We start from the raw sequence: 14,852 nt of genomic DNA on the forward strand, positions 1-14,852 counted from the left end.
GTTCCCCTGCAGCCTGTGGAGAGGCCCGTGGTGGAGCAGGCTGTCCCCCTGCAGCCCAGGGGTCCCACATGGAGCAGATCTCCACGCTGCAGCCCGTGGAGGAGCCCCCGGTGGAGCAGGTGGATGTGGCCTGGAGGAGGCTGCGGCCCATGGAGAGCCCCCGCAGGAGCAGGCCCTGGGCCAGAGCTGCAGCCCATGGAGAGGAGCCCACGCAGGAGCAGTTCAGGAAGGATGGCATCCCATGGGAGGGACCCCCACACTGGAGCAGGGGTAGAGTGATTGGAGCGGTGGAGATGAAGCTTTAGGGACTGACCGCAGATCCCTTTCCCTGTTCCCCTGCGCCTCTTGCAGGGAGGTGGTAAAAGAGGATGGATGGGGATGGGGGGGGAAGGTGTTTTTAGTTTGCTTTTAGTTTCTCAGTGTTCTAGTCTGCTAGTTGTAAGCAATAAGTTACATTAATCTCCCTATGCTGAGTCTGTTTTGCCCATGACGCTAATTGTTGAGTGATCTCCCTGTTCTTATCTCAACCCTTGAGACGTTTCCATTGTATTTCACCCCCTTTTCCTTTGGGGAGGGAGAGTGAGAGAGCGACTGTGGTGGAGTTCAGCTGCCCAACAGGGTAAAAACATCACAGTTACTTACAGTCACAATCTTCATTGGGATCCACATCTTTTGGTTCATTGTTAAAACATTCTGAAATCAGAAGACAATCATCAGTAACCAAAGATTTCTTATGGAAATACTACTACTGCCTTTTTACCTTCACTGTTCTTGGCTGGCAGCCATTAAAACACGGTGCAGTCCTTTCATAAAACCATGTCCACTGTGAATAATCTAGAATATCTGGGAGGCTTGAGTGTGCTAAAAAAAAAAACTAGCTCTCACCTATACCTTGATGAGATGAACACTTTTTTCATCCCTCAAAAGAAATTGACTGTAACCCCAAATATATGCTACTTGTGTAGCAGCAGGAGGCTCTCATACGTCAAAGTGTGATGAGTGTATTCCTAGAATTTGCCTAGAATAACAACACTGTGACTGGAGCCAAGACTATGTTGCCTTCTAGTTAAACCATTTTACCCAGGACATAGGTTTAAAACACCTATCTGCTTTAGCATCCACATTCAAACCACAGATTCTAATTCACACAAGGATGTCTTCCCACTAGGTACTGAGAGACATTTATGACCTCCTGTTACCCCTGTTCCAGCTTGTTTGATTAAGGGATTAATCAGGCTTTAGAGAAACCCTTATTGTATGCATGGAAGGAGGCACTGTGTATCACCTAAGGCACCGTGCCTGGGCCATAGTTACAGGTGGTGTACAACAAACATTGCCCTCAGACTTTCCAACAAGCTAGCACAGGCAACTGCCAGTCCAGTGCACTGTTTAATTTGTTTGTTTGTTTGTTTTACAAACCCCATTACAAGAAGCTTGACACTTTCCAGGTGTATGTAGGATTTCAACCCAGGATCCTAATTTCTAGGAGGCGGGATTGGAACTGGCTCCTAAAAATGCCTTTATATAGGACAGGAATCTCCCCGTCTTGGTGTCCATATCCCTTTTACAGATCTGGTCCTATTGGCTACTGCAAAACTCCTAGTGCTGCCAGCTCCTGTTGAAAATGAGAAAGGTTGTGGACATAATCTACACTGAATTAAAAGGACGCACTCAGCATAGGCTGCTGCTGCCCAGGGTAAACAACAGCTTGCAACTGTGAGAGGCTGCAGTGATAAAATTGGACCTGAAATTTAACAGCAGCATGAAACAGCCCGGAACAAAATGCCCAACTGTGCCATTTCCTTTGGCACTTACACATTAAGTCATCAGAAAGTTAATGAAGATTGGTAGTGAGCACTGATGCCAAAAAAAAAAACAAGTCACAAAGAATATATTTGTAAGAGAACGAAGGAAATTATTCTGAATGCAAATACATGTGTGGTTCTGCTGTTGTATAATTCAAGCTAACACCAGACGCATTTCAGCTGTTGCCATGAAGTACCAATTAAATAAAACTATTATTACAGCTTGTGCACAAACATCAGCCAAGAAATGATGAAATGAGAAAATCTGGCCAAGTGCCGAACATCATGCACATAGAAACCTGCTAGAACACGCTGTGCTGATGATCACAGAGGGTTTTATTGCTCATGTGGACAAAGAGAGGGCTGATCAGAATATCTAGTTGAAGACAAACTGAAAACAAACTGGCTTGTTGAATTTTGCCCTACGGATTAGTTTGTCCTAGCAAACTCTTGCTTCAAAAAGAAAAGAGCGATAAAACATCAAACACTGCTTGGATCTGTTCCACAGTAAGTATAAAAATAATAAAGATGTATTACTTCAATGATGAAATACAAAATGAGAACTGCTTATTGAAAAAATGCACCAGGTGCCAACAGCAGTTCACATCACTTGCTGTTTTTCTAATTTCTGCAACCAAAGAAAGAGAAGGTGATCCTTGCAGTCATTTGAATGCAGTATGAACAGCAGTGCAGAGAAATTAATAGTATGGAAATATTAGGAGTTACTAGTTTGACACTTCAGAACATGTCAGAAGGAAAAGATGCCTACAGGGAAAGAAAAGTATAATTTTCTGGGGAATGAAAACATAGAAGAATCAAGGTCCTTTTCAAGTGCAGTGGCCTACATGTTTCTGAATAGAAATGAATATTTCATCTCAAGAGACTCAGGTGAATCAAGGTAAATCCAGTCTAAGTAATGTAGGATCAGACCCTTTACTTCAGAATGGTAATAGATAAAGTGAATGTATAGCTATGGCATAACATTACTGTAAGAGCTTAGTAATGGTGGAGTACATGTGTGATTGATACTGGGAAAATCAAGGATGTCCCATATTGCATATAGGTGTATAGCAGGATCTAAACAACAGCCTTCTCAGTCAGTACCACTGCAAACATAGCTAGCTGGGATACCTAAGATGGCAGTGTCTGATGCAGACTCTGAAGATGTTGCTAATCTGTCCCAGATACATTTAAAAAAGACATATTGAGAGTGCTCTGTAAGATCTGTTTTGTAAGTCTGTAACACAGAGTTGCAAGATACAACTTAAACATGTCAGAAAAGGAATCATAATGCGTCTAAATACATGCCGGTGAAACTGAAAAGCAAAATACAATGAAGGGAAATATGTGAAAAAAAGGCTTAAAAGGGTCAACTCAATGACTCAGGAAAGCCCTTCCTTTGCTCTAGATCTTTCCTCTGGTTCTACTTATGTAAGTACCTTCTCTCTCTGCTTCCCAGAGAGAAAACAACACTCCACGTCCATAGGCTCTTACATACCTCCGGTCAGGCGGTCACAGCTAGCCAGCTGTCCATTATTATTACAACTACATTTCTGACAGTAGCCTCCGTATTTTTGTGGATTTCCAAAATATCCTGGAGCACAACTAGATAAAGAGATAGGAATATTTGTTTTCATTACATATTTGAACCCACTTTTGTCAAATATACTTTCACTTGACAAAAAAAAACCAACAACAACAAAAAACAAAAACAAAACAACAAACAAACAAAACAAAACAAAAACAAAACAAAAACAAAAACAAAACAGTTCTATTCCTGAAGAAACCATCAGGAACTTTTGATTTCATGTTTTAACTTAGACAAAATGGGTGTATTTTTGGTTTACAGTATCCTCTGCACTATGTTAAAAATATCTTTCCCAGTACTGCAGATTTTTTTCTAAAAATAGAAGAACTCCCACAGTGCTCATATAAGAATAATTCAGTTAATTTGTAAAAATACAATGCAGACAAATACAGGCATAAACAGAGAATTTTACAAGACTTAACCAAGACAACCACATCATTTTGGTCTGTGATCCCACCAGAACTCACATATTAACTAAGATCATACTGCAAGCACACACTGAGTTTTCAAACAGCAGTGGCGCTGAACATTACCACCCTTCTCTGGGTGCTATTTCCTCTTGCCATCTGTCAGCAAAACAGTTCTGCATGAGTGCTCCCTGACTATTTTATAAGTAAAATACATTATCTGGACTGGCTGACTAACAATCATAAAAGTCATCCTGCTGTAAGATCTATTGGGTTAATAATGTGTAATCTAGAGACCATAAAGAGGAGCTGAGGTATGGCTAAATCTGAAAGAGAAAATCTATCTTTAACCTACAGCTTAGATGTCAAAGGTAACAGTTGTGAAGTACAAGACAGTGTGCTACCACTGGAGGTACAGTCTTTAGGACAGACATCATGACTCATTTGCCTTATGTTTCCAAATCAGACAACTGCTCTCCATTATGCTTAAATTCCTCCTGGATTTGAACCTCAATGAAATTGTTTCCTCTTCCTGCCTTAAATTACTTTGCTGTACCTCTTTTATTTTGCCAAACTGTTGTAATGTTGTTCCAGCAAAAGAGATGGTTTCAGTATCGTGTTTGTAAACTCCACCTGTGGAGCACATCAGAATGATCTGGGATGAAGGGTATGGTGTTAAATGTTACATGGTTGCTACTAGAAACTAATTAAGAGCACCAAAGCACCATCAAGTACATTGGAAGAAATGGGAAAATGTTTTCAACTGGACCAGGGACAAAGTAAGTGGGAGCTGTTATTATCGGAAAGTGAAATATAAGACAACGCAGAGGGCACTTCTGCAAAGAGGCTGACACTTCTCCTTTTGGTAAAAACTGTGTATTCACTGAATAGGCTGTGGAGAATGGTTTACATTTCTTCAGGGAGTGTTGGGTTTATACCTAGCATTATACTGTAACACCACACTGTAGCAGCTGCTCATAGAAATAGAAACTCCTTAAGTGTTTGCATGTTATTAATATCCATACATTGACATGTTATATAATGTAGACATACCTCCTTTTATTGTGCCCCTCAAAGACTTTGGTCTTCAGTATCAAGTCACTTACCGTTCACAGCGAACGCCTGTATAGCCTTCTTTGCAGAGACACTGAATTTCCTCACCATTTGCCACGCAGCCAGTTGCAAATCTTTGAGCAGAAATCAAAATATTTTTGTGAATACATAATCAAATACATTTTACACTCCAGACACTAAACTCAGTTAAATGACTTTCTGACTTAAAAGTTTTATACCACCAATTAAATTCTCAGCTAATTTAATTGCCAATAAACAAGTGATGTGACTAATTCTTTAAATTCTTTCATATTTTTTCCTCTAAATTCTGTCCTTAGACTACAGAATTACTCCCTAGAGTATTATAGTTCACTACCCGAAGGAATGCCTAAGGAAAACCTTAACAGTGATGTAAAATAAAACAACACCATGAAGCAATTTTAACTTACCAGGCAAAAACCAATAGGCTGTGCTAAACAAAGTTTCTTCCTGTTTGGATAGATTTTTATATTTTTATTCTTTTAAAAAAATGGATGGAAACATTAGAAAATATTTTTATGTGGCTAATATCGCTTTTCTTTTTTTAACCTAAGCAGTATAGAGTTGCACACCAATCTGGGGAGCTCTAGAGTATATCTGATTAACAGAACACAGATTTTTGTCTGATATTTCTAGAAAACTTGACTAGATTCAAATTCCTCTGCGGAGGAAATCCATTCCTTGGCCAGTGTTTGGTAAGGAGAAGGCAGGTGAAGAGCAGATAGGCCATGTTTGCTATTTCCATTTTATAACCTGTGAACGGTTGGATAAAGCAAGCCTGCGTATTAAATAAAGATGTCTGCACTAAGATTACATGTATTTTGACTAGGTTGAAATTGCTTACTCCAATAATGCCAGGTGGGGTGCACTTCCTACATAATGAATGGTATTTACCACCCTAATGTACAGCTATGAAACTACCGCAGTTATCATGGTCTCTTTAGATATTTCAGCACTCTTAAAGCAAAGGATGAGTAAAAATATGTTCAGTCAGCCTCAGGCAAGCACCTGCAGAAGAAGTCAATGCTGTCAAAACCAGATGTATTGGAGAGTTCTCTGATAAATTAAAAACCTGTCTATAGTCTGCTGGTGTAAATCTCTTACTCAAGGCTACCTGGCATTTGTTAATGCACCTGGCAAGTTCTATGTGGTGCCTATAGCAATTTATTGCTCAGGATTTTTAAAAAATTCTTGCTTTTGTTTAACACATTTCACATTTCAGAACCTACTAGTGATGACAAACAATGTGTCTCAACATACTATGTATTTTAAACACAATATGCTGCCAAATTTTAATAGTCTGGCAACCTTATTGAGGGCTTATAAAAAAGATGCAATGACTTTTGCTTGGGCAGATAATGACAGGACAAAGAGGAATGGTATTAAACTAAAAAAGGGAGATTTAGATTAGGCATTAGGACGAAATTCTTCACTCTGAGGGTGATGAGGCACTGGAACAGGTTGCCCAGAGAAGCTGTGGATGCCCCATCCCTGGAGGTGTTCAAGGCCAGGTTGGATGAGTCCCTTGGCAACCTGACCAAGTGGGAGGTGTCCCTGCCCATGGCAGGGAGTTGGAACCAGGTGATCTTTAAGGTCCCTTCCAACCCAAGCTGTTCTATGATTCTATTGGATCCAAGGAGATTTATTTTTTCTAGCTCAGTATGTTTGCACTTCAGAGCTTCCACCTGAACAGCCACTTTAATCTTTCAGAAATTTAGACAAGTGCCTATGAGCTTTAATTTTTTTAAGTTATTTTTTTTAATTTTACTAATTTTTCTGAATTCATAGGGAAGGCTTCTTTTATCATTGTCACTTACCTCCTAGCTATATGGTATTAAATGTGAGATTAAAGATAACTTACATTTTGCATTTCATTAAATAAAAGAATGTTTCTGGATATGCTCAGTAAGGGAAAAGACTTTCATTCTATAGTATTCACTATGAAGATGTTACTGGAGGTTTGGTAAATAGTTACATCAGAAGTGCCTGGAGATCCCCCAGGTGATCAGCAGCACACCTTTGTGTTTCAGCAACTGAGTCAGAATTGGAATACTCAGCTTATTAAAAAAGGCAATGTTCAGTTTTGTTTTGTTTTCTCTCCCTTCCCCTCCATCTGGCTTCTCATGACATTTTACATTACCTGTTTGTATAGGGGCAAGGACATATCCGACAGGAACCCTGAGTGGCATCTCCAAAATAACCATCTTTACAGCGTTCACATTTTTCCCCAGCAGTATTATACTGGCAGTTCTTAAAAAGGAAACAAACAAGACAGTTAACAGTGCTTTCCCATTCAGTAAGGCTCTATTATTATTTAAAAATAATTATAGCAAATTTACGCAGAGGATATGTTCTTTCCTTTCCACATAATTAATTTGGGGGGGGGGGTTGTTTTTTTTTGTTTGTTTGTTTTTGGTTTTTTCCTTACAAACCAAACTGCTTTTGCTTACACTGTCAAAATAGATTGATTGTAATCTTTCTCTAACTGTAGGAAGTACATTTTGCTCACCACTGTGGAAAAGCAACAGATAAATAAGCAGTATTAAATATATTTTTAAAGATATTCAATCAGATGCATAGCTTGTTAATGAAAATTGCCTTAATACACTGTAATGATATTTCAGTGGCATCCAAGAAAAAGATCACTGATTAAATGTGACTTTGAATTCTTCTTCTTAACACTAATTAGAAGTCGGATACCATTTAAAAGCAGGCAATGAATTGAGCCCAAATGCATTCTTTAAAATCCCACAAATTTCTATCAAAACTAATTATCTTTGTAAGTTCAGATCAGAATTGAATTTCATGCACTTTTCCTAGTGTACATGTAATTTGTATTTACCTGGAACAACTCAATAAATAATGAAAAGCACAGGCTGTAAGAAGAATTGAAGCCAATAAAACCGCGCTACTTTTCTATGACAAAATTGTTCCTAAAATATGATTCCCAACATTCTTATTCCTGTGTTGCCTGACTGTCACACACATTTATACATTATGGGGAGAGGAGAAGCAAGTTGCTTTTGCTGTACCTAGGGAGGTACTAATTTAAAATAGAAGCTGTTGAAATACATTTTGAGCAGCCATAAAAATACAGTGTAGATAACATCCATGAGGTATTCACGTTCCCTAATTCTACAACTGTCGAAAACAATGTGCAGCAGACTAACTCAATGTCCCACAGAGCGGAGGGTTTCTAATAAAGTAAAAGTCTGAAAAAGAAAGTGTAAAATTGGCTGGAAAGAGTCACTGAGCGGACTGCAATTCCATTGCAGGAGTTCTGACTTAAAGTTCTGGCTGAAGGCCCTGCTACTGTGATTTGCAGCACTGGGGCATTTTTCCTACAATGAGCAACAGTTCAGCCTTTCCCATCTCCTGTTATACTACATCCTCCTCCACATTTCTTTACATCCAGATTCTCTCAACCGCATCAACTGCCCTTCCACCAGCCTCTTCACATAGTAACTCATAATTTGTTTTGGTTTTGGTTCAAAAATTAATTATGTGGCTCACTTGTGAAAGGTTCTGGGAAAGAACAGGAAAAGCTACAGTTCACATATGAGCCATGTAACTAGGGGAAGCTAAAGAAACACAAAGGGCTGGGGTTCCTATCAAGATGGGGAGGGACTTCAGCCCAGAGAAGAGAAGGCTCCAGGAAACCTTAGAGCAGCCTTCCAGTACCTGAAGGGGGCCTACAGGAAAGCTGGGGAGGGACTCTTTGTCAGGGAGGGGAGTGACAGGACAAGAGGAATGGCTTTGAACTAAAAAAGGGTAGATTTAGATTAGATATTAGGATGAAAATATTTATTCTGAGGGTGGTGAGGCACTGGAACAGATTGCCCAGAGAAGCTGTGGATGCCTCATCCCTGGAGGTGTTCAAGGCCAGGCTGGATGGGGCAACCTGGGGCTGGATGGGTCTGGTGGGAGATGTCCCTGCCCATGGCAGGAGGGGTGGAATTAGATGATCTTTAAGGTTCCTTCCAATCCAAACCATTCTGTGATTCTATGAAGACACCATCCATTTAAAAATGCCTATAGGCATTGAGGAAGTTTCATATATAACTGAAAAAAGTTTAAGGTATTTCACAAGTAAGCCACTCTGAATGTGCCATGGTGCTCCTCTAGATACGTAGCATATGAAGAACAGAGAACATAACCCGGTACTCCCAAAGCACAGTGGAATGAAGCCAGAGCAGCAACTCCCTCATGGCTCTTCCTTCAAGATTCATAGGGCCCTGCATGGGATAGGAGAACAGAGACACCTCTGGAGTCACTGCACCTCCCAACTTTCAAGTATTGCAAACTTTGGAAGGAAAACTCTTAGCTGATTTCCAGGCGCACATGTGGGTGCCACAGTACAGTGTGCCAGGGGCTCAACAGAACTACATGGAAGCATGTGACAAGAACTAGTATCTCATGGGAAGAGAAAGCCTCAGCACCATGCTGCAGCTCAAGGAACATGCCTTCCAGGGACATGGGACCACTAGAACAGAAAGCCTAATTTGTGGCAGGAGGTCAGCTTTTCCCTACAGATGAGAACCAGCTCTTCTGTCTTCTCCATCCCCTCCTGCACTCTGTTCTCTTCAGCAGGGCAGTACTGCACCCCTCTTCTTTCACCATCATGCAACAGCTTTGTTATTGCCTTAGCTGAGGAGCACTGTACTGCTGCCATGAGGAGTCTGCCGGGGCTTAGCCTCACAAAGCCTTCCATGGAGGCCATCACTGGAGAGAAGTTGACATGAGAAGAAGGTACTGCTCCAGGTGAGGAGCAGAAACCAAAAGGCCAGGCTTTACACTTCGGATATGAAACCTGACAGAAATTTGACGGCTCCATGCTGGAAAGCCTTGCTGCCTTCTCTGCACTACTATAGGCCTTTGTTTGATGGCTCCTATACAGAGAGAAACTTGCTCTTTACTAGATGGAGGCTCATTATGGAAATACAGGCCCGCCAGGCTTTCATTTTTCACTGCATTATCCTGAATGACTTTGCTTGCCTTAAATTTTGTCCCAGGGCCAAGAGTTGATTTAGCTCTATCTATCTGAGAGTTAACACAGCTGTGAGAAGGAGGGGATAAAGAGAAACCTAAACCATCTATTTCATGAGGCAAATGTGAAATTTGCACTTTTCTAGCTTTATAATTTTCATCTGGAGTAAAACTTCTTCATCTTTGTAGCTTTATTTCAGCACTTTCCTGTCATGGCCTGCCCTGCCTCACCAAAGCAGCAGACTGTAAGTCATTCCTGAGAATGTGCTGAATTACTTTATTGCTTGCATCGAAGCGCTAGGGTTGGTTGAGACAAAGTCGAGGGGAATTACGTAATGCACAGGAATGCACCGCAGGCAGAATGGATTCAGAATGAACAAGGAAGAAATAGAAGAGAAAACAACCCAGGAAAGATTTTGGCAAGGTTCTCATTTACACAGCAAGTGAAAAATTAGTGAAAAAATGTGAAGTGGAAATTTGTTCCGAGCAAACTGTTTAAAGAAGTGTCATGGACATAAGCTAGAGAAGCACAGTCAGCCAAATGTCATGCTCCCTTGCTACTAGGGCTAAGCAGCTCCCATTAGGCTGCTTTAGGTATATGGTATGTCAGGGAGCAGACTCTGCCCCACTGTATCTTCTGTAACAGCTGACATTTTCAAATTAATCTAACTTTTATCCCCTTTATCTCATTTTATTTACTCCGCTACTTTTTTAATCCATCTAGCTGTAAATTTAGATTAGCGGACATTTACTGATGCTAATTAGACAAGAGATTCCGCAAAGGCTAAGCTATGCATGAATGCACAGTTTGTCAGCACTGGCAAACCCTAGCATATATGTATAAAACTAAAGACTGTATATGCGACGATAAGCACCCACATTTATTATAAGTAACTGCAAACACTTACATATGTGCAACTTTGGTGACTTTTTGTGCCGTGAGTTAACAAAAATGCAAAGGGAAAGAAGAAAACAAAAACAAGGGCACAAATTGTTCCAACCACCCACAGTTATGTTAAACATACAAAACATGAAAGTTTATACAGTTCATGCTCCTTAACAGCATAAGATACAGAGAATGAAGCATGGAAGGAATATTTTAGTTGCTAGGAATTTAGCAATGCTGTACAGTCCATACTGCAGTAAGGTATGCGTGTGTTTTTTTTCCCCTCATTTTTTTTCAAATACATTTCATGAATGTTAATATTTACTTACTAAACATTTTCCAGTACCATCCTGGCACCTATTTGAATTTCCATTGCAGTTGCAGGGCACACAGCGTCCAGTAAATACTCCTTTATTCTCACGATAAAATCCAAGGCCACATTCCTAGACAGTAAACAGAGAAAAAAAAAGTAAAAAAAAAAAAGTGAGTGTTGGTGGAAGGTAAATTTTACAGGTTATAAGTTGGGTATTTTGAAATTGAGTAGTAGAGATGTAGGAGTAGGAGTAGTAGAGATGTACATTTCCTGACAAGCTCTTCTACATCCATATTATTGTTTAAGTAGTAAGTATTTTAACTCGGCAAATGTCAATGAAGAATGGAGGTGAAGAAGCTTGAGCCTAAGCATCTGAACCTTGTGCTCTACATTTTGTGGTATGGGAATTTCATCATTTTTACTTTAACCTCTGAGCAAAACACGTTTCCTGTGGCTACATACAAAGTTGTAGAATATGACTTCTAAACCACACAAAAAGATTTGTTCCATACCACAGTATTCTCAGAGAAGAACATACGGAAATCTCACATATTAGCTAATGGTTATATGAAATCTTAATGTTAATTTAACCACTGTGTATTGTTTGGAAATACTTCTAATGAGATATCTTCTACATGAATTCATCATGACTTCCAAAATAAGTCCACCTGGAGCTATAAGAAACCATGCTTAGACAGAGAGCTAGATGATCTTACGAAACATACAATGGTCTAATTTTTAAGTACAGGCTTGTCCCAAAACCCCAGGAAGCACGAAAAGAATGTTCAGCTATTGAAAGCACACAAGCAGAAACACAGCTTGATCAGTCAGATCAAAGTTGGGTTTAAACAGGGGGCTGAACCAGAGGAAGGAGCATTATGAATGAAGGAAGAGACATTCAGTTTGTTAGCCTGAACCACCTAGGTATTAACTAATATGTTAAAACCAGATTCTTGCTTGGCACGGGGAGAGAAAGTACAAGGGCAGGGCAAGTACAGGGAATTTCTCCTGGGCATGGAGCCTTTCCATTGAAAGACCAATTCAAACATTCATGCTTACACTCTGCTTAAGACCCTCCTAGGACACCCACCAAAAAATCCCTCTATTTTCTAAGCTCTTTTTCACTAGTTACTGAACTGGCATGGTGCAAGGAAGATGAGAGGTTGTCTGAAAGTGAGGAGAAAGCTGTGCTCCCCACGAAGCAAACACCTCCTAAATACTTGCCTCAGGCAACGCAGTTCTGCACTGTACCTTTACCTTGCCTGTAACTCACAGTTAGAGGCTGGCCTGAATGACATTCTGAAAACAAGTGAGAGTTGAACTTCAAAACTGTAAACCTTTTCTCATAGCAATTGCACCACCAAGATCGATGGGACTAATCTGAAGAGCAAAGGGCTTCCAGGACAGTGCCTCAAATCTTATGGCAGGTGGTTGAGGGATAAGTATTCATGCAGGGACAGAAATAATTGGTAAATTTATCAACGACATAACTACCAGAGGGAGGAAAAAGAAAAAAAAAAAAACACCAAACGCCTCTTCCAAAGCAGATCCCAAATGGAATTTTGAGTTATTGCTGTTTAAACAACAGTTGCTAGCAGCATCTTTGCTTTCTTCACATATGGGATAAATAGAAAAAGAAACGTGGGCCGAATACTAATAACATCAACAGCTCTTTTTTATATTGACTTCAGTGTGAGCAAGGACTTTATTTAGAATAGGCATCCTCACTTGAAATTTTTCAGATATATTTTTAAAAGGGAGAGTATGTTCCTTGAACAACAGGGAGTCGGTATGCCCTCCTTCTAAAGAAACCAGGGCCTGAAATACATAAACGGCATGACTAAGTGAAATACAGGTTCTAATGCATATAAATTGTATTTACCAAAAGCCTCTTTTTTGAAAGCAAAATGAGTCACTCATTTCAGACAGATATCAAAATGTATTTGAAAAACAAAATCTATGCAGTTTTTTTTTTTTTTTTTTTGTTTTTTTTTTTAAACTTATGTTCTCTTTAAACTTGAAAACAACACATTTGGAATGTGTAGGCATGTTGTTTTCAGAGCAGCATTCTTGATACTGAAAAATTTATTCCACATAAAGATAAAGCTCTAGAAACTTTCAAGTGCTTAGGAGCTCATCTGATTATTTTCAAATAAACAACAACTTAAAAGAAACTTCTTGCACATAATTTTGTTAGCAAAATACTCTGAGATAAAAGACCTGTGTTATTACCTTTATATTAAGTGATGTATAAGTTGTTATAAAAATGGTTCATTTAAAAACAGAGAGAAGGAAGGAAGCAAGCAAGGAAGGGAAAATTAATAAATTACCTGTCTTAGGTAAAAATCCCTTTGAACTTGTTGCTGTTGACTTCTCTCCTGAAGATGAGGAAACAATAGCCTCTGCTGCATACCCTGTGCTAAACTACACCCCATAGCTACTAAAGTGACAACTAGCCATCCTACATTCTTTGGCCCCTGTGTTTGGGCCATCATTTTACTTGAGCTCAACTGTTAACACACACTATTCTTTCACTATTTACACGTTCCCTTATACTCTCCCTTACTCTCCAGCTTCTGACTCAGATTAATGAGGCTATGTGCTGAGATGGGCCCCACCTTTAAACTTTATACGTGAGTCAAGTTGTACAGCACACATTACAGTTCCTGGAGTTAACAAGTAACTCCGCAGTTCCTGTAGCTCAATATATACCTAACTTAGGGTGTGGCCGGCATCACCTTCTCCCCACCTAACGCAGTCAGACAGAGCTAGATGATTAGCACAGTAAATCACTGCCTGAGTAATACTGCATAAACACACAGGGCTTACAAACTACCCAGGTTACTGTCTTGATCACTTCCTTTGGCTATGTATTTTCATCAATTTATGTAAAAAAATAACCCACCTTAGTTTAATAAAGGCAATATGTTGAAAGCAATGGGATGGCAGTATGAACTTCGGGCAGTTCTCATCAATTTGAACATGGCAGAGAACACTATATGTGTGAAAAATAAGTTTCTAGAAATATTTCCAAAATGACTTTTGACACATGATAACTGGCCAGCCTGAGCAGTGGATGCAGATGGGAGACCTAAGCCAACTGTGAATGTTTTGTTCACTGTCTCTGCAGCTACTGTGGCCTAGGTATTATTCTTTCATTCTCTTTTCAAAAATGTTTGCAAGCTTAGCACAGCAATTGCTGCTTTATCCTTCAACCATTTTCTCAGGGAAAAATTCTTCATATTTTGTGCACTTTGTACACTGCTTACCTCTCCATTACTTTATTCTGCTGCTTTGGGTACTTAACCATTGGAACACTTGAGCTTTAAGCTAAGCAAAGCATGAGCCAAAAGAATTAGAGCTCCATGAACAGCATCAGGGTGGGATACACAACTAAGTCTAGGATTTCACCATGCTTCAGGTAACCGTATTATTTTGCAATGGTTACATTATCTTTCATAAAAATATCTCCAAATACTTTTAAAAATATATTAATTTCAGCTTTGAAACATTTTCCTGTAAAAATAGGAAAAGTGTTAGTCAGTCTATCAGAACAGGAAAGTATTCAGAACTATCTTGGTTCAGGTTACTTCCCTTGGAACCTCATTATGGTGCCTTAAACATGCAAACTGACATATATAGTTCCACAAAGGCAATCAAGAGTTGAATAACCTTACTGTGCCTTTTAGACAGTGAAAGTGTTTGAGCCATCAAAAGTGCACACACTTAAAAGAACTGTGTAAGTACCTTAATAACTGGCCTGCTCTTCTAACTA

The 14,852-nt window shown here is 39.6% G+C and overlaps 1 protein-coding gene across 3 annotated transcripts in view; it reads right to left on the reverse strand.

The window, feature by feature from the left end:
• LAMA3 (laminin subunit alpha 3) overlaps positions 1–14,852 on the reverse strand; it is a 112,814-nt gene that overhangs the window by 25,570 nt on the left and 72,392 nt on the right. For all 3 annotated transcript variants that reach the window (XM_035318301.1, XM_035318302.1, XM_035318300.1), the window contains exons 41-45: positions 11,094–11,207; positions 7,033–7,142; positions 4,907–4,987; positions 3,304–3,410; positions 643–693 (exon numbers count right to left, since the gene is read on the reverse strand). In XM_035318301.1, the coding sequence (XP_035174192.1) occupies positions 643–693; positions 3,304–3,410; positions 4,907–4,987; positions 7,033–7,142; positions 11,094–11,207 (463 nt within the window). The remainder of the gene's footprint in view (positions 1–642; positions 694–3,303; positions 3,411–4,906; positions 4,988–7,032; positions 7,143–11,093; positions 11,208–14,852) is intronic.

This window comes from Oxyura jamaicensis, chromosome 2 (assembly GCF_011077185.1).
Source record: "Oxyura jamaicensis isolate SHBP4307 breed ruddy duck chromosome 2, BPBGC_Ojam_1.0, whole genome shotgun sequence".
Lineage (NCBI taxonomy): Eukaryota > Metazoa > Chordata > Aves > Anseriformes > Anatidae > Oxyura > Oxyura jamaicensis.